Consider the following 27,358-nt stretch of genomic DNA (forward strand, 5'->3'; position numbering starts at 1 on the left):
TTACCACAGCTGCTTTTCTTCTTCTTCAATGTTTATGAGGATTATAAGTATGGTATACAGGTGGCATTTGTGGGTGAATTCTATATATATAGAATATATACAATATACTTGTATATTCTGTTTGAATTATTCAATATACAATGCCAAGAATCTAGAAAAGGACATGTGCTCTACAAAAAAATAAACATATATCATCAACATTCATCTATTTTTTTGTAAGGGGGGTATGCGCACCACATTATAATTCTGTTTTGCTCATTTTTGACAAAGAATCCAAATAGAATTTACACCAGTTTTCATAGGTAAGCAAAAGCATACAATGTTTGTAAATAAAAGAGTCTTCTACTCCTGGTGCACTGCATTTGCATATTATAGAGTCAGAAAGAGGAGGATCGTGGGTATTTGAATTCCAGTTCATCGTGATTTAGCAGTGAGCCAGAATGGCCTGGTGGTTAAGTCGCTGCCCAGAAAGCAGTAAATGGCAGGTTCGAATCCCACTGGTTCCAATTTTTTCTGACTTATGATTTTCATTACAGATCGAGCATGAGATCTTAAACACATAGGAGTAATGCCGAAAATTGGTTCATATATGATGTTCTTCCTTAAGTTCATCATGGTTTCATTTCAACTTGCTCAAGAACTCTTATTCAATATCTAATTGATAATACCCTGATTAGATATATGGACTTTCTATGATCTCTGGTTCTCTGAATAACCTTATGCCAAAGTTTCAGTCAAGTGTCCACTGGTTCTGGGAAGTCAAATTTAAACCCCTCCTTGGCTGCTAGTTCAATCTTAGGACTCTCTGTCAGGAGTGCCTCCTTCGAAGATGTCCTTGAGTCACTCTGTTGGATATCTTCATTCTGCTTCTGCTGCTGTTGCTTCCGCTTCCCCCTATTCCGTTTCCTACTGGCCCTCTTGGTGGGGGTGCCCCCACTGCTGCTGGTGCTGTCACTGGCGCGATTGTCCAAACCTCTCATCATTGGGTGAGACTCCGGTCCATCTGACTTTGAAGGATGGGTCTGGAAGGGACGGCTTCCTTGATCCAAGTCTTCTTCCTTGATCTCAAAGTTGAACGAGAAGAGCGATGCGCAAGAGGAGAAAGTGGAAGATACCTGACTATAATTGGTATCATCAGTATCTGTCGGAGTCCTACTTGGTATATTCTCTTTCTCATTCTCCTCATCCTCCATGTCCTTCTCCATCTTTAACCTTTTCAAGGAGTTCAGTGCCATTTTGTTGTCCAGCGGAGGTTGTTCACCAACATGGAAACCTGCACTCTGGCATGTGTCCTGGACATCTTTGGAAACATGGCCATCATCTGCTTTGCATAGATGCATATCCATGGTTTCCAGTTCCAAACTCTTCATCAACACATCCTCCTCTTCCTCCTCCTCAACAACCGGAACATCACTGTCTAGTTTATCAGCTCCTAGGTCCTTTGTTTCCGACTCGCTTTCTTCATTCGACATCTCGGGGATGGCAGGTTGGGTATTACGATATCTTGTACCTCCATGCGCAGGTGATGCTGAGGACGTGGCTCTCCTGAAGAATGTTGCAGAGCTCAGCTTCTCACATTCTACAGGCATCAGGCTCTTGCTCTTTGCCATATCTGGAAATCATTAAAAGAAAGTGATGGATAAAATAAGGTAAAACTCAATATGGGCAAGCTCCTGAACAATCATTATCCAATAGCCTATAAGGTTAGTCAGTTTTGTTCCTTTGATATGAGTACATGAAGATTAATATTCCTAGAAGTCAGTGTTTTCTTTATAATTTGACTCTGCACAGGACTGACTCTTGATGAAGAGACAGGGTAGGAAATGAAAACAATTTATTCTAGTATTCTACCATTACTAATATAATTATTACTATTATCATACATGTCTGCTTGTGCACCAGGACTAGAAGACTAATTTGATATCAGTCATATTATTGGTATAATCACTACCCAGTACATGTATCATTTCTCTGAGAGCTTTTCTCCTTTTTTTTGGGGGGGGAGGGTTGGCTTGTGAAACGTTCAAGGAATATTGCCAAGATATTGTTTTTATACTACTTTTTAAACAAGATATGCAAATTCAACTCTTAAACAGTCTTGCATCCTTGTCTCCCAAGCAGTTTACATGAAACGGTTAACAATTCCACGTGACATTTGCTGTGGCAACAATTGCTTCCTTATAAATTCTTCAAACTGTTCAAATCACAATCCTGGATTGAACACTACACCATACCCTAGACCCAACAGGCCAACACTAAACCTAATATACAACACTGTTGCAACCCTAACCCTAGCTATGCATAGACAAAATAAAGCCACAAGAAATTGTCGCAGGAGCAAATGTTGTGTCACCAGGTAAACACGTTTACAGCACAACCCCTAGAAATTGATTTTCAATCCCCTTGGTCTATTAAAAAAAGTTCATACTTCACGTTGAAATTCAGAAACAGCTCTATACATGTATAGTCGGGAGCAGGGTCGGAAATAATTTAAACTTTTCAGGGGCTATCTCTTTTTCCCACATAGGGGCGATTGCAGAATTTGGGGGCTATTTCTTTCATTTTAAGAGTTACTTTTAAAGGGTAACAATTATGCAGTAAAAGCAAAAATATCGTTATTCTGCCATAGTTAGTTTGTAACAGATCTTGGAGCTATTCTAGAAAGAATGGTTACCCCAAAGCATGCATTTGCGGGGGGGGGGGGGTGGATTTTAGGGGCAATTGGGCTATCATGAGGGTAAAATCACCCGTCCCTCTCATGTATTTCCTACGCTGACTGGGGAGCTACATGTAGAGTATTGTAAACATATATGCAATGTACCATCTGAGTGTTTCTTCTCTTCTTGCTGCATCCTGGCTCGGTAGTTCCCAAAGGACGCCCTCATCACCTGTCGTTTCCTGGCCATGGGTGCCTTGGAGGACTTCAAGATCTTCAGTAATCGCTCTGCCTCAGGGGCTACAATGAGAACAGTCACACAGGGAAATCATCAAGACTATCAATCAAGTTAATAGCTTTTCAATACTTATAAAGCTGAAGACTACATAATATGATGTACAGTTCCAAGTTGGAAAACTGAAAAAAATATGGATGTTATCATGGAAAGAAGCTACGTTTTTAGTGGTTTTAGAAGCATGGGCTATGTCAAACTTGAAAGTTATAATAAATGGAAAGTTCAGCTGACAAAATCATTGATTTTAATCAATAGAGTTATAGAGACATATCAAACAAGCAAAATTCTGAAAAATTCATTAAAATCGGATATCAAATACAAGGAAAAATATGAACTTTTATTATGTGACCAGCGTTCCACAAAACAGTGCATATCACAATGATATGCAAAAGAGACAATACCTTGCTATTAAATAGGATTAGCATTCTACATACTAACATAGATGAAATAAATTAAGGTCAACAATGAATTCACATGCTCATAATTCACACAATAATAGAGCATTATCATGAATCTTAATATTGATAACATCATTTTCTAGGTACATACAATTCTAATAATATGTTTCTCCGACTATGCTCTGACAATGTGATTTTTTTTCTGTATAACAAAACAAAAATTTAGTTGAATCTTACATTCTATAATACATGTACATGTAAGTCACAATATCTGGTTACTCCAGAAAATGTCTGTATGATGCTTGACAGTGATATATATCACGAAGGCACCTGAAGAAGATGCCAAGGTCATAATGTAATTAAATTGCTTCATCAAAAACAATTAAAATTTTTAATCATTTTGAAAACTCATAGAGGGAATGTGCACACTATCCATGGCCGATCATGATGTAGTCTGCAGGCACAGACCCTGATTGAAACTTTGATCAGCAAGTGTGTCTCCATGCAAAGACTAGCAGATATAAAATTTGCTGTTACAATTCAGCGACAGGGCCTTCAGTACACAAGGCATGAGTACATGTAGGCTGCACATTCAGACCCTTATTAAAACTCGGGTGAAGGGTTTGCACAGCAGACTGATCATGATGTGAGCCAAGCAACATCTCTCTAGCCTTCAGGCACAGACTTTAAAGGGGAAGTTCACCCTGGCAATGAAAAATGGTGAAGGTTTGAGGAAAATCCATAAAAGATTCAAATTTTTCTAATTTGTGACTAATTTGCGAGCAGCTTTCCACGAATTGTATGATAAGAAATTAATGAAATGTCATTTTCTCAAATAACTGAAAATGGTCTTTATTTGTACAGTTTATCAATAGAAAAAAATTCACAACCGCTCCTGAAAGATCCAAAATAATGAGTCATCACGAAATTTATGTATTCTACATGGGGTGACTGCTTGCACATCACAAATAAACAAAAAAATAAACAAATATCTTTGATGGATTTCCAGCATTATATTATATTGTTTTCTCTGCTTTTTTCATCAGGATGAAATTCCTGTTTAAGTGGTTTTCAGTGCATAATGCAGATTCTGAAGTAGCGAGACCACATGCATGATTGCATGTACTTGTAGATTCACTCAAGTAGCTGCTAAAACGTACAGACAGTTTTGAGTCTGGTCTTCAGCTTCACTTTAGAATGGTATAATTTACTATAAAAGTGGCGACTTCCAAAACTTCTAGGTGACCCAGATTGGCTGGCTCCTCCAAAATGGCACTTTACAAATGCTGTGCATCATCATCATCCTCAACTGTCAAATTTGAGTCTGTTCTTACATGTACTTCTCACAGAATAACCACCTCCCAAATACTAGTACACCATGGGATTGGAGACCATCAAATGACATGCACGTGCCTACAAGTACATCAACACATGATAGACCTCTGATCTTCAATCCATACTATTCTTATTGATCACTTAGAAATATGATTGTCTGAATAGTAATTCTTGTTCTTCACTCTATAGAATGGTATAATCTACTGTAAAAGTGTCAAATTTGACACCTTCCAAGTACACTATATGGGTTCGGAGACCATCACATGACATGCACATGCCTACAAGTACATACAACACATGATAGACCTCTGATCTTCAGTCTATACTATTCTTATTGATCACTTAGAAATATGATTCAAGGTCTGAATTGTAAAAAGTTTTTCAATCTAGAATGGTATAATTTACTATAAAAGTGTCGTGATTTAGAGTCTGTTCACCATGGGTTCGGAGACCATCACATGACATGCACATGCCTACATGTACAAGTACACATGATAGACCTCTGATCTTCAGTCCAAACTACATGTATTATTTATCACTTTAATAGAAATTGTAATTCAAGGTCTGAATTGTCATCCTTTTTCTTGATTAAAAATCTTCCAAGCTTCACACTCAACCTCTCAGTCTCACCCTACTTATAATTCAATTGTGGAAATGGTTTCAGACTATCATTGCAAAACAGTGTTTGCAAAAAATCATTTTTTTATTTTTATGGAACATCTGTTTAAAAATAATTTTCCACTTTGTATACATATTGATAATAGTTTTCTGTTTACTACATTTTAATTTTGGGTAAAAAGGAGAAAAGTTCCATTCATGGAATTTTTTTACTGTACATGATACCCTGCCACCCCTCCCTCCCAACACAAGTAGTGCATCTGTGTATTTCAGTCTGCAGGAGAGCAGCAATGGACATCTACTTTGATTGATGAACAGGCCTTGTCCTACAAGTGGCTACAACATCGTTGGAGTATAGTGAAGTAACCTTATAGAAAAACTTTTTATATAATTTTGAAAAATAAAATAATTTCATGAAAGATGATACACCAACTTGTTGGCAAGCAAGTTGGAAAAGATACAATCATATATTCTTGTTTCAGTTTGTTACTTGGGAATTATTCCGAAAGCAAACTCATAGCAGTATCATGCTTAGTACAGTACCTAGACCATTTTTTTTTCCATTGTGTAAAAATTTATGAAGCAATTATCCTAATGGCCACTCTCTACTACTGTATGCAATAGTATCCATTAGGTAGTATCCACATGTGCACAAGTACCATACATGTACATTTGGTCATTTTCAAACGTGAGTGACACGACAATCGGAGAGGTTTCAGGGCTCATATCTTCAAACTTAAAGGTTATGAATCAATCATGACTACTATATTATATACAATGTAGGACTGGCATGGGCCACTACAAGTTTGATTTGAATTCAACAATTCGTTTAGTAGATATGATTAAAAAACGGTGCGTGAGTGACACGACAAATTTTGGACATGGGTTTCTGACCACTAACACATATGGTTGGATTCGTGCCCAAGTACTTGTCATGGAGTACTGTGAGTACCAGTAAATGGACATAAATAGTTTACCTATCTAACACGTATAGTCAAAATCAATCAAACCTTCTCTATGGAAAATGGTACCCTCCTATATACCGTGAGTGACACGACATCCAAAACGTGAGTGACATGACAAGTGCAAAAATACAACATTTATCTCAACATTGAAAGTATTTTTTGCATGATGTAGAAGAGTAAAATACCATTAACCAAAAAACAAGCTTGATTACATAATAACTGCTTTCTTTAAAGTTCCGAATATGTCATCCTGATGTTTTATTCTTGGGTTATGGTCATATTTGCCCATCAACTCACATTCCCTATACCATACCACACTGTCACACTAGGGCTTCTACCACTCTCCTCTTTAGAGGAGAGGGGGCACTTGAAGGAGGTGTTATGAGGTCTTGGCATTGACATCAACTCAAACATTCTTTTTGTGGCCTGATATCATTCAAAACTTTAACTCTTTCTCCCTATCTGTATATGAAAGTTTACGGGTTTATACAATTCAGCATCCACAACGGATGGAATAATTTTTCCTTGTAAGAAAGGTATTCTCAATAGTCACTCACATCATCTGGCATGGTCTGGTAGCCAATGATGTCATGTATGACTCCTCTTTCTTGAAATATTGGATTACAATATTATCCTCCTTTAATATTTTAGGCATTGTCCAAATAGGACATGGCAGTTTCAATGTCTTTTTTGGTACCAAACCACAATCACGTTGCTGCACACTTCAGATGGACTATCAGCAAATCCTTGAGAAACCTTGGGAATTCAACTCAACAAGCATAGGTTTTCTCCTGAACACTGCTTGTATGTGGACCCTCCCAAGGCAATACATGTAGGCACTGTACCAAAATTCAGAGCTATGCTTTTAGCTGGAATCTTGTAAGTGCCTTTTCATTGCTGATTATTTGATCATATACCATACCACGGGAATCCAGGGAAAGCCACAAGGTGAAAGATGCAGTCAGTACCTGATTCTTGCAGCCTGCTAACAACTACAAGTCATTAGCCTTTCCTTTTCTAAGCCCTTGGATGTCACACTAAAATCCAATTCAGCATCCCAACCAGGCTCCCTTTATACCTCAATAGCTTTTTCCCCTCGAGGTCCAGCTCTGATCTTATCAGGGTACCCCCCCCCCAAAAAAGAAAAATGATCTACTGGTACATGGCAACCCATCAAAGTTGCTCAAATCAAAATGCGGTCTCAGTTGGGACTTGCTGGGACCTACATGAACATGCATCATTTTGTTGTAATGAATATTTGTAAATGCAAATCTGCTCTGAACACACATCGGCCCGCTTACGGTAGTTTGCTGTTCAGACCCTACATGTAGTTAATCACTAGCGGTATGAATGGTGGCCGAACAAATAATGATTTTGAACTTGGCATGGAGCTGCTTCAAGCAATATCCAAAATGTTCTATCAAATCTCAGTACATTCTCACCTGAAATGTTTATGTTATCTTGCAAATTTGTTTATTTCATGTCCTGGAATACAAGCTTTATGGCAAATGAAAATGTTGATTTAATCAATCAGAAGGAAAAGAAATTTTTTTTCTTTTCCAAATTTGAAAAAATGTTTGGTGTTCATGGTGATCTCTTATATCTCATGTACACTACTTTACCACTAAAATTTCTGCAAATTTTAAAAAAGGATCCCTGACTTTTCTAGCTATGAGTATAACAAAGAAATAACATTGCTCAAAAGAAAGGTGAACTTTCTGCTCAATTCTGTAAATGGAGACAGAGAATGTTCGAGTAATACCTAGGTATGACTTGAACCATCACCATCACCAACCCTTTATGCATTGTATGTCCATTGCTAAAGTATAGTGGTTTTTCTCTTGATACATTCATAATTTTGTGTTGATTGATTATGTTGTTATATTCATAATCACAGTACATTCACCAAAACATGAATTAGGATCCGAGTCTTCACACCAATGGAAAATTGTTAGGATTTTTTAAACCAAGGCAACCACGGAGAGGAGAGAAAATAGATGAACTCAATGTCAAATTCAATATTTCCATAAAAAGGAGTAAAATTAGGAAGATGGAGGAAATTATTAGCCTAAAATAGGCCTAAATGATGTCAGGAACAACATTCTGACTGTATCCCTGGTAAAACGCTTCAAAAATTACTAGATGTCCTTTTTTATACACAATATAATACCGTGAGTGACACGACATTTCGTGAGTGACACGACATTGTGAGTGACACGACACAACTTTAACAGTTAATTTTAGCTTTACCTTAACACATTGGACCAAGTTACTTTATATACAATAAGGTACAGATAAACTGTATTTGCTCCAGTACTGGGATAAATTAATTTTAAGAATACACAGCTCTAGAAAACTTTTTGCATTTAAAACGTGAGTGACACGACAACCAGTTTTGAAAACTTTGAAACCCAATTTTTTTCAGAAAAACACTTCACAGAATTTTTTTTTGCTATTTAGGAGTTAGATACAATTCACAGCTTGTATCTTGCCAACAAATGTGCTTCTAATACAAATTTTATATTGTGATAGGCAATATGTGAATTTTAATGCAAAAATCAACATTTTGTAACATTTAATTTCCCTTGCATAAAATTCACTGTATCTCAAGACATAATTAATAATTTTATGTAAATGAAATGGAAAAATATACTTTGAGATGTCTAGTTTCAAAAAACATTGAAGCCTAATGATTTCTAGCAAGTTTTAATTTTCACCCCCATGTCCACTTTTGTTTGAAAATGACCATTTATGTATATTATACAGTCCACTCTTACTGAATCAGTTTTACTTTTTCAGTTAATAATGATTTCATAAAGATGCAAGAAACCCATTTTACAAGAACTTGCTGTAGAGTTAAAAGGGAAATTGAATATTGAACAATCTACGATAAATAGTAAGCTAAATTAGGGCCAAAGTTGTTAAAAAGAAGTGCTCACGAAGATGTCACATTAATATTGCAAACTATTGTGTAAATCAATCAAACCTTCTCAGGAGATATTAGAAGAAAAACAATAACTCTACCCTGCTGCGAGGATCATTAAACTCTACGAATGATATACCAGTCTATCAAAAAGTTGAAGTAATTGGTTTCTTAAATATCAAGAAACCACATGTATCACCATCCATGCTTTTTCCAGATTCTACCTAAGAATAAAAATGGGTCAGGCTTTTGACCCCCTGCACAGGTATTGTGGAACGGAAACAGCAAAATCCTCGAAGGATTTTGGAAGGGGAGCAAAATTACCCCCTATTAAAGTAACCCTTATCTATCAGGACTGTACATTGTACATTTCTATGATTTTTTTTTCACAAAATGACATATTTTAGGAACATGCACAAACAGATGATAATCTGAGTGATCTAACCCTTCCCCCCCAAAAAAAAAAATGGAAACTTGAGGCAAAGTACTTTATGAAAATAAATTTTCAATTGTACAACTTGTACTAATTTTTCTGATTTGATCATTGCAAATAGTAAATGTAGTACAGTCTACCAATTTTGGCTGCACAATTTTGTTTCTTTTTTTTTTATTTCACTTTCTTCAGTGCAGCAATGAACATGTTATTCTCTTTCTTTTTTTAGTTCATCTGCATGTTTTCAGAAGTTGAAAGCGCAATTGTTTTTAGAGCATGATATGGTGAATGTTTATCCTTCATGATACAATGTTACAGATTTCAAGGATTAAAAAAATATATATCCCAGATCGGCTGTGAATTGTGACCAGCTGAGCATTAGATTTAGATTCAAACTTTGTGGATTCAAATATAAAGCTAACACATTTCAATTACAATCTTGTGAGATTTAAAAATTAATACTTAAGATTAAAATTACATCCAAATCTGGATTTTATAATTCAAAGCAAAAATTTAGTGTACCAAGAATCAAAGTAGAAATAGACATCTGATATTACTTTCAGTTTTATTTAATCAGGGTGGCCTCATCAGTTAACAAACTGCTGTCCTTGAAGGCCCTGAGATAAAAAATCAATATGTACAATATTTACAGTGAATGAATATATAAATCAAAATGGCATACACTAAAACAACAAAGAAACATTAAAATCCAGTAAAAGATCAAAATTGAATTTCAATTAAAGACAAAGGACAAATTACATATTGTAAATACATATTGTAGTCAGAAACACATGAAGCTATCCAAGAGATTATCTGTGCATGATACGAGAAAGCGATCTCCTTGCTCATCATAATTGAAACCGATGCAAGGCTTGTCCCAAGACGAGAAACAAAGCTGGAAAAATATTCATTCCAGTTTATTAGAGGCACGTCTACCCTACAACCATGGATCCTACTACATGTGGAACCATGTACTGAGCTACCTTATTGAGATGGCTTGTAAATGAGCTCCCATCTCCTCTATAAAAAGAAATCCTTTTCCCCAAAGAATATCAAGTATGTACATATAGGTAAATGAGATGTACTCGTACAGGTAGGGAAGCCCATCGAAACGCTGGAGAAGAATCTTCCCTTACTATATTCTTGGCATGGGTCAAGATAGTCCTTTGTCAGGACTGTTGTGTGTGTGTGTTTTTTTCCTCTGGCCCCTATACTACACAATCGACCTCTACGCCCTAAATATAAACAACCCCTCGAATTAGTTGGTTAGGGCGTGAAAAATAGGGAATATCGCGATCAATGGGGTTTGGTACATGGTGGAGAATGAAGAGAGGGGGGAGAGAAATGAAAACTACCAACGGATAGAATCTAGACTAGGGTCAAGATGATGGACAGACTTTTGCAAAACACAATATGTATTGTACACGATAGTCTATACAGACATGTAAATGATTAAAATAAATACATATAGGCCTACATGTACACTGTAGGTCTATATCATGCAGTCACCAATATTTATTTACTTGTAAAGAAGGAACTATAACTTTATAACGCAAAATAAAAAAAAATTCTAGATTTTTGCTAGCCTAACACCTTTCATCCGATTCTTTATACCCGTCAGGTCAGCCTTGGTCAGACTTGCGCCCAGTGGTGTACAGATGGGGACTTGAAAAAAATTTCACGACCAACAAATAAAAAAAGAATGGAAAGAGAGGAGGGTGAAATTATTTTCTGTACACACACACACACACACACTGTATATTATGTCAAAATCTATTTTGTATTAAAATTGTCAGAATTATTGCTCGCTTGCTTCACTCGCAACTTTTTACAGAATTTACTTGAAACACCATATCCAGCTACAAAATTTTGGTTCATTTCGCCACTGCTGGCACCACCACTTTGCCTGGTCCAAAGTTTTGGCAAGTTAATGTTTGCTGGCCAAACAGACTTTGAAGAGAAAGGGTAGTGCATTTTACAGAGAAAGAACAAGATTTAGGGATGCCAGTTGGAATTGATCAGAGGGCCTGAAAATCACCTAGAATACAATATTTTGTACACAAAAATGCTAAAACTATGGCCTGAAAATAAATTGTCAGAGCCTGAATTCAGGCTTTTGCCTGAAAACTGGCATTCCTGAAGATTGAATTGATGAATTTGACCTGTGAGAAAATGTAGTTATACTATAGCCATAAATACTTATAGTATTTCAAAATATCATACCAAACAATTTTTCAGAACTGAACAGTAATGACTTCACTTGTTACTGACAAATTAAATATCCCCCAAGAGCTCTGCCTCTAATTAAAAGTATATTGGATTGTATTATAACCATGCCAAATTTAAAACAACCACAAGCATACATGTAAATGTACTTCACACGTTGCCAAGAAACGTGATCACCATTGATATCGATCTGGAGAGTAGATGGAACACACACTACCGAACACATGTATTTAAGACTGAAAAAGACAATACGCATTCCTTGGAACGTGCCATAACGGTAGTCGGATAAGTAATTAAATTGAACCTTATTTCTGGCAAACCCAATATGCTTAATGGATTTTTACATCTGCTTTTAAACCAAGAGGGCGAACAGGGAATTACCTTTTCCAATATACAACATCTCAAAACAGAATACATTTGGTGAGAAGTATGCATAATGTGTGTAGCATGAGTACAAGAGTGTATATTATGTACATTCTTTATTTACTTCTCTAGAAAGAGAAATATTCAACCACATCATGACAATTTCTAATATCTGACCACAAATTGCTTTAATAGTTTGTGTGGACTTTGTATTTGTTTTATTGAGTTCTGCTTTGTTTTCATTGAACAATCATTCAATCCAATTTATTAATGGATTTAATCAAATTCTATATTGTATTCTTATTAAGGGTGGTTGTCTAGACAATTCCATTTAGGTTTTTTTTTATGACTACCCTATTGTAATACTGATGTGTTCTTTTTTTAATATTGTATATTATATTTTAATCTTTCATTGCTCAAGTTTAATTAAGTGTTAATGCAAACTATACTTGTACATGTATGTATGTTTTATTGGAATTAAATAAATGAATCGAATTGAATCATTTATTCACAAAGGAATGTGTAATGTAAAAAAAATTTTTTTTAAAAGATAACCCTGTCACTAAAACTGTTATAACTTTTCTGTATTCATCCAATTTTCCCATAATCTTATTCACTTTCATTTGGGGTAGACTTAGTTTTAATATGAATAGTATCCAGAGTGGCCAGTACTTAATACTTGTCTTTCATCTTTAAAGGACGTGGGTGATTCATAAAAATGTTTATAACTTACGAGCGGCTTTATAACTCTGGTAACTGTTTCATAGGAACTGATTGAACACCAATTGAAGAAAATCAGATGTACCTGTACATGTATCATGTACATGAATCACAAGAAAGTGTTACAGGTTGTTCGTAGAGTTGCTTGTAACTTACGAACAGCTTTATGAAATGCCCACCAGTAATACAACACTTTAATTAAAATGTGTGGAAGGAAAGCCTACCTTTCTGTGAGCTGCTTTTCTTATTATCCAAACCCATCTCCAGCTGTTGTATACACCAGCAAAGCTCCTTCTGAAATTTACAGGCAGCAGTCTGCACGCAAAGATATTGGGAGAAAGAGAGAGAGAGCATAGCAGAGAAATTGGGAAAAAAGGAAGATAGAGGCCAGGAGGGTGGGGTATAAAAAGGAAAAATATCAAGTGAAACAACGAAAACTAAAATGAGCTGCTAGATTCCAGGCTTTATCTTCACATCGGATTGTATTCTCCACTGCCTATGGTATATTAAGGGACTCATTCATTTGACATTTACAACTCATTATTTTGTGAAAAATTAATATACATTGATTCTTTTGATTGACTCAATGATCTGACAGTCCTGTGATTGGATTTACAACATGCCAGTGCACGTGATTGAATAGGCAATATCACATAAATGCTCAATTATTTGTGCAGAAAATACTATACTGGTAATTAAAATTATTTATCATTACATAAGGAGGTATGAAATTTGTTAGCGTGCATAATATGAAAGGGAGTGATATTTAAATCCATTACTGTAAGTTGTAACTGCGGGAAAATCCACAATGAAATCAAGGTGGTTCTTGTAAAATTTAGTTGGAAAATGAGAGCAACCAATTAATGACTAGTGAAAATCCATTGAAAACATAATCTTGTCTTATGATTCTTTTCGAAAGAATACTTTTTGCGTCCTCACAAGTGAAGCGTTTTTCCATTCATCATGCCACCATGTCATAAACTGCATTTTTCTGAGATTCTGAATTATTTTCATTGTACCTGTGCATCAAACCTAAAATCAGAGACAAAATAATTGCACTTCTTTATACAAAATCACTTTTATCATGAACCAGAAAAAGACGACAATTCACAAATACCCAGTACATGACGAGCAGCTGCTTAAAGACAAAATGGTATTACAATTTAATAAATATAATCATAGAACTAATTTCTTTGTTTTAATTTAACAAACAACACATAGATTTCTCATTTAAAATGTCATAAGCTTTGGTAAAAGCCCTAAGGGTCGACGATTTGAATTATAATCAGGTACAGATTGGGGTGGGTGAGGGTGTAAACCTGAAAGTTTGAAGAAAAAAAAACCAAAACACAAACATAAATAAAAAAAAAAAAAATGAATTAAAACAAATTAAAAATAAATAAATAAATAAATAGGATAACCAAATACACATTCATTTGGGAGTGATGACCTTGTTTTTTTTTCTTTGGGTCTTAAATTTTTGGCCGAGAAAGTACCCTTTTCAAAAAGACCCTGGATCCATGGCTGCATATCAACAAACATTTCAATCATATCAAAATTAAATTTTTTCCACTGTCGATTCTTATTAAAAAAATTATTTACAAATTAGGGATGTCTATAGTGAAAATAGTGAAAAATATTGAAGAGGGTTTGAGAAAAGTTCACAAGATTAAACTATTAGAGTCTTTTCTATTTGTGACTTTTTATGCAAGCTGCTTCCCCAGAAATTGTGTAGTAAACAAAAATTTACGATATGTAATTTATTTAAAAATTCAAAATGGTTTTAATTTACCTTAATTAACAAATTACTTCATCCCCACTCCTGAAAGAAAGACAATTTTTAGTCATCACAAACCATTATGAAATTTAAATTCATACATTTGATATTACAACATAAGTGGAAGACGTCACCAATCAAAAAAAAATAAATTCTAATAATTTTCTTTGATTCTCCTCAAACCTTCACCAATATTTTGGGGGATATTTGTCAAGTATTATTACAACAAGGTAAACTTTCCCCTTTAAAAAATAGCCATTTGAACACTTATCTTTAATTCAAACTTGGTGATTAGATATTACAGAAAACAACACTACAGACAAAGATATTATAACATCCTCTTTCAACCCATGTTCCATGCTTGAATGTCGATACACGTACAGAGCTACATGTATTGAAGGCCAAATATGATTACAGTATGCACATAATTTGATTGGGTACCTGATCGGAATAAATTTCATATCATATCAAATAATAAAGGACATAGGTCTACACACTTGGAATAGTGACATGCACTTTCAGGGGATTTACATGTACATGTACCTAATTGTAAGATTAAAACAAGTGGAATGCCTCTGGCCGTCTCACCTGCATCACGCGATTCAACATAGCAACATTGCTGACTTTGAAAACTACTATATCTCGCACAAGATGTTAAGTGAAACTTGGTTACTCAAGATTATTTCCACGTTTTATGAACTAGACCAATACACCTACAGAGATAGGATTGTAATTCAACAAATTCCCCCAATGTGGCCAAAATTCACTGACCTCACATGACCCTTGACCTTGATCATGTGACCTGAAACTTGCACAGGATATTCAGTGATACTTGATTACTCTTACATGTATATCAAAGTTTCAAAAAAGTCAGATCAATAAACTTGCAAAGTTATGATGGTAATTCAACAGATACCCCATTAGGCATTATACCTATGGAACCTTGGTCATGTGACATGAAACTCTAATAGGATGTTTCGTAATACTTGATTAACCGTATGGCCAAGTTTCATGAATGAGGTCCATATACCTTCTAAGTTATGATGTCATTTCAAAAACTTAACCTCAGGGTAAGATTTGATGTTGACGCCGCCGCCGCCGGAAAAGCGGCGCCTATAGTCTCACTCTGCTATGCTATGCAGGATAATGCAGGTGAGACAATAAGAATAGGTTTTAGGTGGTACAAGTACATGTAACCCTTCTTTTCCAGCCCTCTTTCTTTCTCTTGCACTCCATCTGTCCTCCTCTCTCTATGTCCCCCTCTCTTTTCTCTCACTCTCCCCCTCAATTTGTACAATTTCTCAAAGTCACTCGATCTATCCATCATAATTAATGGTAATTGGAAGGACTATCACAGAATCGTGAAAAACTGCAATCCATTCCCACATAGACCGGATGAGGAATACATGTAAGTTGCTGAATTCATGTACTCTGCGCTTTAATGAAATGCCATGAAGACTTTTCTCTACATCAGACAGGCATAATGCAGTACTTCTTCTACATGGTCATACATAGCTTCTCATACAGTGAATGAAAAGGAAATGTTTACAATGGTTCAGCAGTAACTCAGTAATTGGTGTGTTATTGTATCATGCACGCAGGTGGCAAACAATGCTTTAATTTGCATTTGTAAATTAAACTTGGTGTGGATATATAACTCAATCAATGACTGTCAGCAATACAGTGACAATACTAACTGCCATAATGAACACAATGCTGTTCTGAACTGGCTGTACTGTATCTACTCCTGACATGTCACATGTCAGGATTAGATCTTTAGAGTTTTTAAGCCTACAGTGTACATGTGTAATTCACAGATTAAAGACTACTTCTAAAATGTAATAATGGATTCATTACACAGAGGAAAAATTTTACACATGGATATTAAACTTTAAACCTGAAAGTTAACCTGGAGTGAAAATTCTCCAATGAATTTGAGTCCACATTAATACACAAGAATGCAATCACCTTCGATACCCTACTCCTTATCAACAAACATCTACAAGTACAAATCAACTGCCAACAACTCCATCTTCTGAACACATCATGACATCAACCAACTGATATAAAAAGTAAATTGATTTCTTAAATAGTAGTATTAAAGAATAAACCTTCCAAGTTTATTATGTGCAGAAGGGGGCAGGGGTTGTTACAGGGCAGTTAGTTAGGACACACTATTTAATTTTGTAGGGTGCAACTGATCAATGCTATTGATCAATTCATTGCATTGATTAATGCATCAGTGATCTGATGCATTAAAATGAGCTCATGATTCCATCTCAAACATTTATGACTGAAATTCATTTCTTTAATAATAATGGACTTAAGTTCCATGACTTTAATTGGCCAGGGTATGGATTTCTTCCATCGTATTTACAGGAAGAATTATTCAAGGGAGAATATACTGAAGGCTATCTATCTTAATATCATATTTGGTTGTGATTTTATTAGAAAAAGTAAAGAGAACTATGATTTTTTATTTCTATTTATTTATTTTTAATTTATTTTATTTTATTTTTTTATTCATTTATTTATTCCTTTTTTTTTTTGGGGGGGGGGTTATTATGTCACCTGTGAGCAGCATTTTCTAATAAATCATAATTCTTTTGAATACTGTACACAGGTACATGTACATATATTTGTTGATTAATGAATGCATAGGTATTAGGTACATTATGACAACTCACTTTAATTTTCATGACACATTGGAGAACTACTTGCAGGAAACATATCAAACCGACTTTAAACAAGTTTATATTCCTCTCATTATTCTGGGTTTTTTTGTATTGAAACCAAGATTCTGTCACCTGGGGAATTTAATTTCATTAGTTACTATTTATAAAAACAACTGTAGGCCCATCCCTGAAGCAAAACCTGGAAATAAGTCATCAACACTGACTGCACGCACAATTGTACAAAATATAATACTTGGAACCCCATACAAAGGTGCCAATTACATCAATAGTGCAATAATAAAGAGTTCATCAGGGTGCCTGGAGCTTGAGGCGTGCAGTAGTACATATGTTATTTTCATTTTTTAATCAATCATTCAGGTTTTTTTCCTACAAAGATTATCACTAGTAGAAGAGCTCTACTGCCTTGGCTTGAGCAAGGCATCCAAGCGGAATGAATAAACATCAATAATTGATTGGTTAATCAATGGCAGAGAGGGGGTATGTAATGAATTTGCCTATGGCCAAAGTACAATGTAATGAACAGCTGCATCAACAACATTCCTTTGCAAAGCAGTATGATTATAATTTTTCAGACTAATGAGGATCACTTTTACAAACTTGTTAATAGGGCCGTCTCCAACAGCCCCAGTTTTCAAATACAGAGATGCCAAGTTCAAAGACCAGCTACATGTATGCGTGAGATTTTCTGTGAATCTGAGTGAGATCACAGACATTGTGTACAATGTATATGGGGATAGGCTGTGATAGTTGCGTGAGACAGAGATTTGAGGAGATGAACAAGAGTCCAAAATGCTTGAGTCTCACGCATAATGCGTGAGACTTGGTAGCTCTGCAAATAATTGCGCTATTTCCGATCCGGCAAATAATCCTGATCTGACCAATCTCTTTTATTGGAGACGCAATCATCGTGATAGTTCACTGGATTAATCTCGAGATTGCAATCCTAAGTTAACTTCGTTATATTTGCAAACTAGAACGCTATTTTAGAATTATTCCGCTAATTTGCAAGTGCAGACTCACTCGAGATTTCACTTCGGATTATCTATTCATGGCGTCGGTCCATACATGTATTGCATCGATGCCTCATTCGAGCACGAATTCCTCTTCTTGCGCTGGTGGAGATGAGGTTTCTTGAATCTTGAGATTAATCACGAAGAGGGCTGATCACGCTAAAATCTCGAGATTGAGCAAACTTGGGCTGATGCAGCACCGCTTTATGACACATGCATGTAATATCGGTAATCAATATCTTCTTTATCAATGAATTGAGATACTGGACATTCAATGTTAAAGTATACAAGTTACTAAATACAGTCAAAATGCTGATCCCCCCCCCCCCTCTTCCTCGTATTCATCAGAAAAGTCACTTTTTATCATTTTTTTCAAACCTCAAGACTTGCCCAAGGTATCCTGATTTACCAACAATTAATGGTTATCCATTTTATTGACGGTTATCCATTCATTCATTATCAGGCTAAGGAAATCACACATTAATGTGGGGATTGTAGTTGATATTGTTGAAAATGATTTACTCTCTCTAAAATAAACAATTTCTTTTAGTCCTTCTTTTAGAAGAGAACTGTGGCTAGGCCAGCAGTGCCTCATGTAGCACCATGAACGCCCCTCATGGGGGGGGGGGCGATTTGCCCAAAATAATTTAAAAAGCACTGTTTCAAGTATTACAAAGATTTTATTGTATCTTACCTCTTCCATCTTGTGCTCTTCTCCTTCTTTCTCTGGAGTAGGTGATCTCTGTTCTGTTCTTCTTTTATTATCTCTCTCAATTGCATCCTATTGATGGGTACAAAAAAATCATGTACACATCATGTTAGTATTAATGGTAAAGTAGTTGACTAAGAAAGACATGTATACCCCAAACAACCTTATTATGCTCATTCTACATGTATTACATGTAGTATACTAATAATTCATTCATGATATAATGTTGTGAACCATCAATGTACATGTCCTTCATACAGAAGAACATCTGATCTTGTGATAGACTAGACAAATACAAATCATGTGAAATAGTAACTAAACTATTAAGTAATGGGTGAATTTAACATCATAAATCTTGGCCACAATACTAGAACTACATAGCATAATGATCGCATCATTCAACACTCATATTCTTTCAGTCTTGCTCAACTTTTATTGATCTAGTTTTTTTTAATCTGTAAAGAACTTTTATCTGGTTTCAAGAATTTTGTTCTTTCTTAATAATTTGATGTATTCAAAAGTGTAGTGACCACTGAATCTCAATATGATCCTGATTGATCCTTTTTAGTGAAAATTTAGAGTTTTTTTTCTTTTTTAAAACATGTACATGTACACTCAACTGAATTCCATTTATATTTATGTGGGATAAAAAATAAAAGAGCATAGTTGATTATAAAATGCTTTGCTCACATGCATCTAATAGGTGTCATGGGCGGGGATAGAACCCCAGACTTTCATGTATCTAGTAGTACTACATGTAAGTACTCAAGCGCCTTAGTCCATCCAGCCATGGCACCCAAAAATGTGGATTTTTTTTAGATATCACACTCTTTTGGCAATGTTTTCACTTTTTCTTATAAAAATGACCTTTTAAACACTTGTCTTACAAATATTTTATGATAAATTGTGTTTCCTTCAGTCAGTTGAGTGATCATGTCGTTCTATAAACCAGTGGCAGCGGTGGGATCAAAATAAACATTGAAGATACAGTATGAACACAATTTATTCTAAAACAGAAAATTCCCTGACAAAAATCAAACATCACATAACTTTTACATAAAAATAACTATGTGTGAAGCCTTGTATCATACCACTGGCATAGAGATGGGGATAGGGGCATGGATGCCCTCCCAAGTTTCACAAGTAAGAAAAAAAGGAGATAGAGTTAAATCAATGAAAAAGAAAGGGTGTTGAAATTTATATTGTTTTCTGAATATTACATCGAAATCGAACACAAAATAAGAGAAAAATGTTCAGCTTTTTAATCTCTTGCAGCTTTCTAGATATTTGGTTCCCTCAATTCTCTTGGCTCATTACACCACTACATTGTATATCATAGTGACCAAGATCGAGAGGACAAAAGTCAAAACTTACCAATCTTCTCATTTCTTTTTCCTCCCTCAATTTGACCTTATGAGCATCTCTTTTCCTCTGCATCCTTTCTCCTAGTTGATTATTCTTGACATCATGTATGGCATAGGCCCATCGCATCATAGGATTCATGTTATAGTAACGTTACTCTCCGCTTTCCTGAAAGTTAGACAAAATGAGAAATTTTCATAACTGACTTGTTACTTTTTTTAATGGAGTTCTTGCATTCAAAAAATGTTCTCTGTAGGTGAAACTTCTCCCCGGAGAGCGTTTCATCAACATACTTGTCTGACAAGTTGTCGAATCTGACATCTATTCTTGATCCTAACTGGCTGAGTAAACACTGTTACTACATGATAACATTCGAAATGGGACTTGTCAGATAAAACATGTCACAAAAAACTTTTTTAGCATTTCAGCGTTTTTGATACCATACATGTATTTAGGTAGAGCATGATGAACAACCCCCGCTCCCAAAATTTGGTGGGAATCGGTCCATGGGGGCCTTAGACATGACCTCCTGATCATAATTAGCCCTCTTGAAGTCAGTGTATTATTGGCCTGGTTCTACATTGTACATGTTAGGAACCAGGCAAATCATCCTACATCGACTTCAAGGGGGCTAATTATGTATTCAGGAGGTGATATCTTGGGGCCCCATAGATTGATTCCCTCCCATTGGGTTGTGGGGTTTTTTCATCATGCTCTACCAAAATATAGTATAAAAAAAGCTGATATGCAAAAAGTGAAAATTGATGACGTTACACGTCAGTACTCTATGGCTTAAGCCTATCAAATGAAATTTCACCTGAATGGGAAGATTATTTTTTTAATTCAGAATAAAATTAGGAGCAGAATGGTGAAAATGTTAACGATTTGGGCCAAATTTAGTATGCCCAGCCAACCAGCCACCATTAAATCCAACAGACTAAGTAGATTAGTCAAGTTTCTGTCTTGACTTCATTGCCCAAAATTCACTATTGTCTGATATAACTTCAATGAAATGCAGGGATTCAGTTTTAACTTTCTTAGTTACAAAATGGATGGAGGAATATACACTTAAAGTTGCATCAACAACTGAGGGAGACCAAAAATAATTTTGAAAATATTGCTAAAATGGAATAGTGTGTTATTTATAAAACCTTGACTGAGAACAAGGTTTTCAAGGTTTACTCTAACAGTTCAATGATCATGACACTTGTTCTACATGATTCAGGTGAAGTGATGTCAGAATAGAGATTATACTGTACATAGAAAGCTTTTCTGCATTTATCATATCTATGTCACAAAAAAAAAAAATTCGCGAGCGATAAATCGCTATACCTGAAAATTATAGATTAAGGCAAGCAGTAGCGAGTGATCGCTCTTGCTCCCCTTAAAAGTGAGTCCTTGGGAACGAACAGTTTATAAAATTGATATTGGCATTCAAGAACAGAATTCAAGCTTGTTCTATTATGATACTGCAGGTAAGTTATCCCGATGCCTTAATTGATTACCTCAGCTCATTAGAAATTTTATACTGTACATGAAGGCCTACTGCATCGCTCTATTTTTATCCTACGAAGGATTCTTGCCAATTTGAGGGTTGGTATTGCTTAAAAAAGTTGTGAACAGGGCAATACAATCACCAGATTGCCAAATTGAAATTTTGATCTGGAATTAAGTTTGCAACAGGTCCTGGTGGGCATTTCATAAAGCTGTTCATAAGTTACGAACGACTTTACGAGTGACGTACGGGTGACATGTCGTGCATGGTGATCCTATCTCCTTTTTCTCCAGAACTAGATAAACACTGAATAAAAAAATGGGTGGGTACCATTTACTACAAGAAAAAGGAAAGATCACCAGTCGTTTGTAAAGTCACTTGTAACTTACGAACAGCTTTAATAAATTTATGAAACACCACAGTTTACAATATTTCTTTACTCAATGATCTCCATCAACCTGATGACCCAATCAATTCAGTGTACCTTCCACCATCACCATTAGTTCTATGTTTGGTTTTGTTTTTTAATATACCTTTTCTATTATTGGTACTCAGTGAGCATGATGAAATGATGAGTAATTATCCATAGACATTAGGGCTGTTATCGTTGAGAAAATTCTATCGATATCATGCTAAAAATATCATAACGATATCGATAACTATGGACAAAAGAACATTTCAATACACATTTTTCATGCATTATATATAGCGATGTCACACACACGTGTTGGTCAAAATTTGTATCTGCCACTGTACCAAGAATGCTTTAAAATCTTTGTTCATCGGATGCATATGACTACATAGCATCTTGTAACATTTGTAGCATATACATCCTCACCTTTCACGTTATTAGCAATATTTTAGGGTTGGATGGAGTTTTATCAATAATTGTGGGGCTTTTTGGACATCGGTCTGAGCAGTCAACGTCTTTCACGTATCTGCCATTTTGATATCGTGCTGTACATCTTTGAATATAGAGGGCAGCAAAACACAGCTAGGCTGTGATAGCTGCCTTCTATGTTAGTTGAGCTTGCACAAGATTGTGATGTTTTTGATTCAATCAAGTGGAGTAGAGTGCAGTCACAACTTTTGGATTGTCATAATCTCACCCCCACTTCGCTATAATAATATTGAGATTTTGGAGTAATTTCTGTTGATGTTTTGTGCAGTTTGATGAAAAATGTTTTTGTGATTTACCCTTTGAAAAGCCACTTTCAAAGGGCCGTTTCTGTGAATTCTGTGAAATCGCGGAAAATCGTCGGGTAGCGGGTATTATCGACAAAGAGAGATAGGTTATCGATATCACTAAGTGGCAAAAACAAGAGATTATCGACAGGACTATCGATAAAGACGTTATCGATAACAACCCTAATAGACGTAGTGTTCACTGTACAAACTACAATGTTGGTTACTTAACCGTTGGTTAACATATTTTATGAAAATGCAGGACAGTCATGATTTCCAGTTATGAATTAAGGCCTACACGTAAACTAAGCACCTTCTTTTATGTAGTCTGCTTTCTTCAATCCTGAAGATTCTTGCCGAACTTGGTGAAGTGCACTAGATTATGAAATGTGTGTCACAAGGGTAAAGTGCATGTGCAGGTGCAAGTGCAAGTAAAAACAGGTATGGATCAAGCTGTTGCTGCCTGTTGTCAGTTGAGACGAAACGCTTCGGTTGATGGTGCTGTCACAACATTTACTGGGAGAGTGTTCCACATCTTGATGGTTCCATCTGGGGAAGAACTAGACAACTGGCAGCCATCTGACGTCTGTTTCAAGGAGTTTTTTAACATTTTTATTTTTATGAAGGTGTATAGCTTAGATAAATAAAATAAAACAAATTTATGGGATTTCTAGCTTCAAAGATGGAAATCCATCTTTGTTGACGAGTCTCGCTTATTATATGCCTATGGCAAGGGCTTCGTGATGAATAAGTATATATGTATTGTCAAAATATTAAAAAATATCATCACGAAGTCCTCAAGGCTAGGGAAGAACATGAAGAAGGAGCACTGACATGACTAGACAGCTGGCTGCCGTCTGTTTCGAGGAGTTGTTAAACGTTTTTTTATTATTTTACCTCATACACAGACGGCTCGCTATCGTGCAGCCACCATTAGGGGACTTGCAATAGAAAATCCCCCCGTCGCGGCTCTTCAATTTTTGTCTTTAATGAATAAGAATTTTGAAAATCAACGAGACAAATATGCAAATTAATATTCCAAAAAACAGAGAAAAATCAAGTTAAAAGGAACAAAAACAGTCTTACCTCGGCTGTCGTGCAAATTCACTTCCCCGTTTTATCCAATCTTACATAAACATATGGCCATTGAGTCCCCTGTACAGATCGCGCCAGAACTTCGGTCTCTGTATTTGGTGAGTGAAGCCAACGGAGTTCAGCTGAACAACCAACATAACAGAGACTGAAGCTTTTGGTCTATGACATGACCACCCATGGGTGCATTACTGCCGCCGTGTACAGGAAAATTGAAGGCACGGCACATGTAAAATTTCATAAGAGGATTTACAGAATCAAGTCCTCCTACGAAACTTACCGAATGATATGAAGTCAATTCCCCCTATATGATGAATATCCCTTAAATTAGCTTCATTTAATTTTAAGCATTCTCGGTTTACAAAATACGGAGCGAGCTTGCGATTTCCCAAATTTTAACGAAAGAAGGATAATGGATTGTTCGGCTAATACATTACTGGCCCATGTTCACTCATCACGTTCTCAAACATACACAGCCTCACAGATAGGCAAAAGCATAGGCAAAGCATACGAAAATGTGGTCATGACCGTCATGATGGAAACTAGAATCAGATGGAACCGAACGGGGCCAAGCAAATGAACAGTGTATCATCATCACGTCACTGTATGAATGAAATGTACAACTTACCGGTTATCGCATGCACACCAGCAGAGAGGTACAACAGTCTTCTTTTAGCTCAACAGCCTCGCATTTATCCATTTGAAATGAGGTGATATCAAATTCAGAAAAATAACCAATCCTCACGAGAGGGATGGGAATCCTGTTCAACCCGCATCACCTGCATCCTTCCGAATTGTAGCGCCGAAATATATACAGGCACTCCTACGGTATACCCACTCCTACCGGCCGTACCGTACTGTACTGTCCGTCCGCACGCGACCCACTCTCGTTGCTCGTTACGTTACGCGCTCCAGAATTTCGCGCGAGACAATATGAGGTGCATGATGCTTGGGGCGTCTTTGATTACCCCCATATATCACTCTAAAATCCTGTGATGGACAATAATGTACTGTTTTCTTTCACAAGTGGGCGTGCCAAGTCTAATCCCCGGTCTAGTCGCTTTCATAACCTCTGTATCTATTTTATACACATAGTATGTCCTATTTATGTGCAGGTGACAAGACTGGAGACAAAAAAAAAATTAATAGATTTTAAAAAATGAAAATTGAAACTGCATGGATGATGCCAGCTATGACAATCTGTTAAAATTAATTGTCGATTCATTTATCTACACATTGCTGGAATTTCACGGAGCCGCCGTTCGCCAGCATCAGAGAAAGCGGAAGGAATTAATGAAGGAAATCTAAAAAGAAAAAAAAGAAAAAGCCGAAGTCAAATAGACGGGAGGAAATGTAGGAAAAGAGAGAAAATGTCCAAATGTAAACGTTCATAATTATGTCATATACCCCCCCCCCCATCACTCGCACTTTGCGCTTACATTGTCTTGAATGGGATAGGCCTACTCAAAATATAGCCCACATCCCGTTTTAATGATTATACACAACTAATTCTGCTTGCGATTCGGGTTATGGTTATTTTGTTCGGACGCATCATGCGCATGAAGATAAATACAAAAATTGCTGAATATCAAGAATTAAAAATTTTGAAAACATACGTACCGGTACGTCGTCAAAATTGATTATAGTTTGGCTAATGATGTCACATCCCCACTTTCTATTTTCTTATTTTTTTGTTTCATTTTCTTTACATACATAATAGGAATCATTTGCGTATTCTCTGGAGGGGGGGGGGGGGCTTTGCCCCTGGATTGGCGAAAACGGGGGATCAATCAAAAAAAGGAAGAAAAGAAAAGAATAAAGAGTGGCCGGGGAGAAAAAAAGAGGGGAAGAAGAAGAGAAAGAGATAAGAAAAAAAAGGAAGGGAGACGCCAAATCCCGGGGGGGCCAGTTCCATTCACGAGTGGATACCATGCGCGACCATTGGGTCTCGAAAAGCACCCTAAACACGTAATTTTCATATTCTGAAAATGCACCCCTTAACAAGTACTGACGTGTGAAACCCTACTCTTAACAAGTATTGGAAACAAAACGATACTCTTGGCAAATATTCCCCGAAATGAACCCCTAAACAAGTATAGGAATGTTTTATTGTTACGGGTCCTTCGGTCGTCGGCTTTACCTTATTTGGTTTAGTTCGACCCCACCTTCTACACCTCGCGCAAATCGGACTCTAAACACGTAGTGTTGGGGCAAAAAGGACATCCTTTATAAAACATTTTATTTTTGTTTCATCATCCCCGCAAAATCGACCCTAAACACGTAATTTTCCTAGTGAAATAGATACCCTTTTTTCATTATTTTTGTGTTTTTGACACCCTTATCACGTTACGTACGTAACGTGCCCTATCGTGAAAAAGACATCCTTTTTACGTGTTTTTTTGGTCGCGCATGGTATCCACTCGTCAATGTAAGTGGCCCCCCGGGCGCCAAATTGATGTTCGAACTACGCGGGGCGGGGGTGGGCACCGAATTGTATTTTGATAAAGGGGGCGCCAAATTTATGTTCGACCAGGGGGCGCCGACTTGATGTTCGACTATGGGCGCCGAACTGGCGCGAAATTGATGTTCTATATAATGGCGCCGAACTGAATACAAAGGGGGCTCCAATTTTATGTTCGACCTAAGGGCGCCGAATTATTGATGTTCGACATGGGAGAGCCAAATTGATGTCCGACCTAGGGGGAGCCGAAATGATGTTTTACTAGGGGCGCCAAATAAGAGCACCAATTTGATGCTTGTCCTGAGGTGCCAAATTCATGTTCAATCTAGGGAGGCGGCGCCAAATTCACTGTGATATTCGACATTTGGGGTGCCAATCTAATGTTTGACAGAGGGGGGGTGCCAAATTAATGTTTCACATGAGTTTGGCGTTTACGCTCACAGAAATGCATAGATAGATGACCATCCTTTTCCTGATTACCAAAAGTGCTTAGAAAGTCCAAATTTTAGGTCGAGAATATCAAAAATTTTCATCTCGCTCTCTGCGTTCGCATCTAAGGTGACGATCAATAATTCTGTTCATGGTTAAATAAGTGATTATAATGTCCAACTTTGGGTCGAAATATCAAACATTTTCAGC

General features: G+C 36.3%; 1 protein-coding gene across 2 annotated transcripts; it reads right to left on the reverse strand.

Annotated features, from left to right (window-relative positions):
* Window positions 1-700: 700 nt before the first annotated feature.
* LOC121422527 lies at window positions 701-25,085 on the reverse strand. 2 transcript variants are annotated; one of them, XM_041617661.1, is made up of 6 exons: window positions 24,887-25,085; window positions 20,499-20,654; window positions 19,110-19,196; window positions 13,157-13,247; window positions 2,822-2,956; window positions 701-1,612 (listed from the first exon to the last, which is right to left on the reverse strand). In XM_041617661.1, the coding sequence occupies exons 2-6, from the start codon at window positions 20,625-20,627 to the stop codon at window positions 735-737; spliced, it is 1,320 nt and encodes a 439-aa protein (XP_041473595.1). In that variant the 5' UTR covers window positions 20,628-20,654; window positions 24,887-25,085; the 3' UTR covers window positions 701-734. The 2 variants fall into 2 exon arrangements, with proteins under 2 accessions (XP_041473595.1, XP_041473596.1); XM_041617662.1 differs by lacking the exon at window positions 24,887-25,085 and adding an exon at window positions 23,480-23,606.
* Between the last annotated feature and the right edge of the window lie 2,273 nt (window positions 25,086-27,358).

Source organism: Lytechinus variegatus, chromosome 10 (genome assembly GCF_018143015.1).
Source record: "Lytechinus variegatus isolate NC3 chromosome 10, Lvar_3.0, whole genome shotgun sequence".
In the NCBI taxonomy this organism is placed as follows: domain Eukaryota; kingdom Metazoa; phylum Echinodermata; class Echinoidea; order Temnopleuroida; family Toxopneustidae; genus Lytechinus; species Lytechinus variegatus.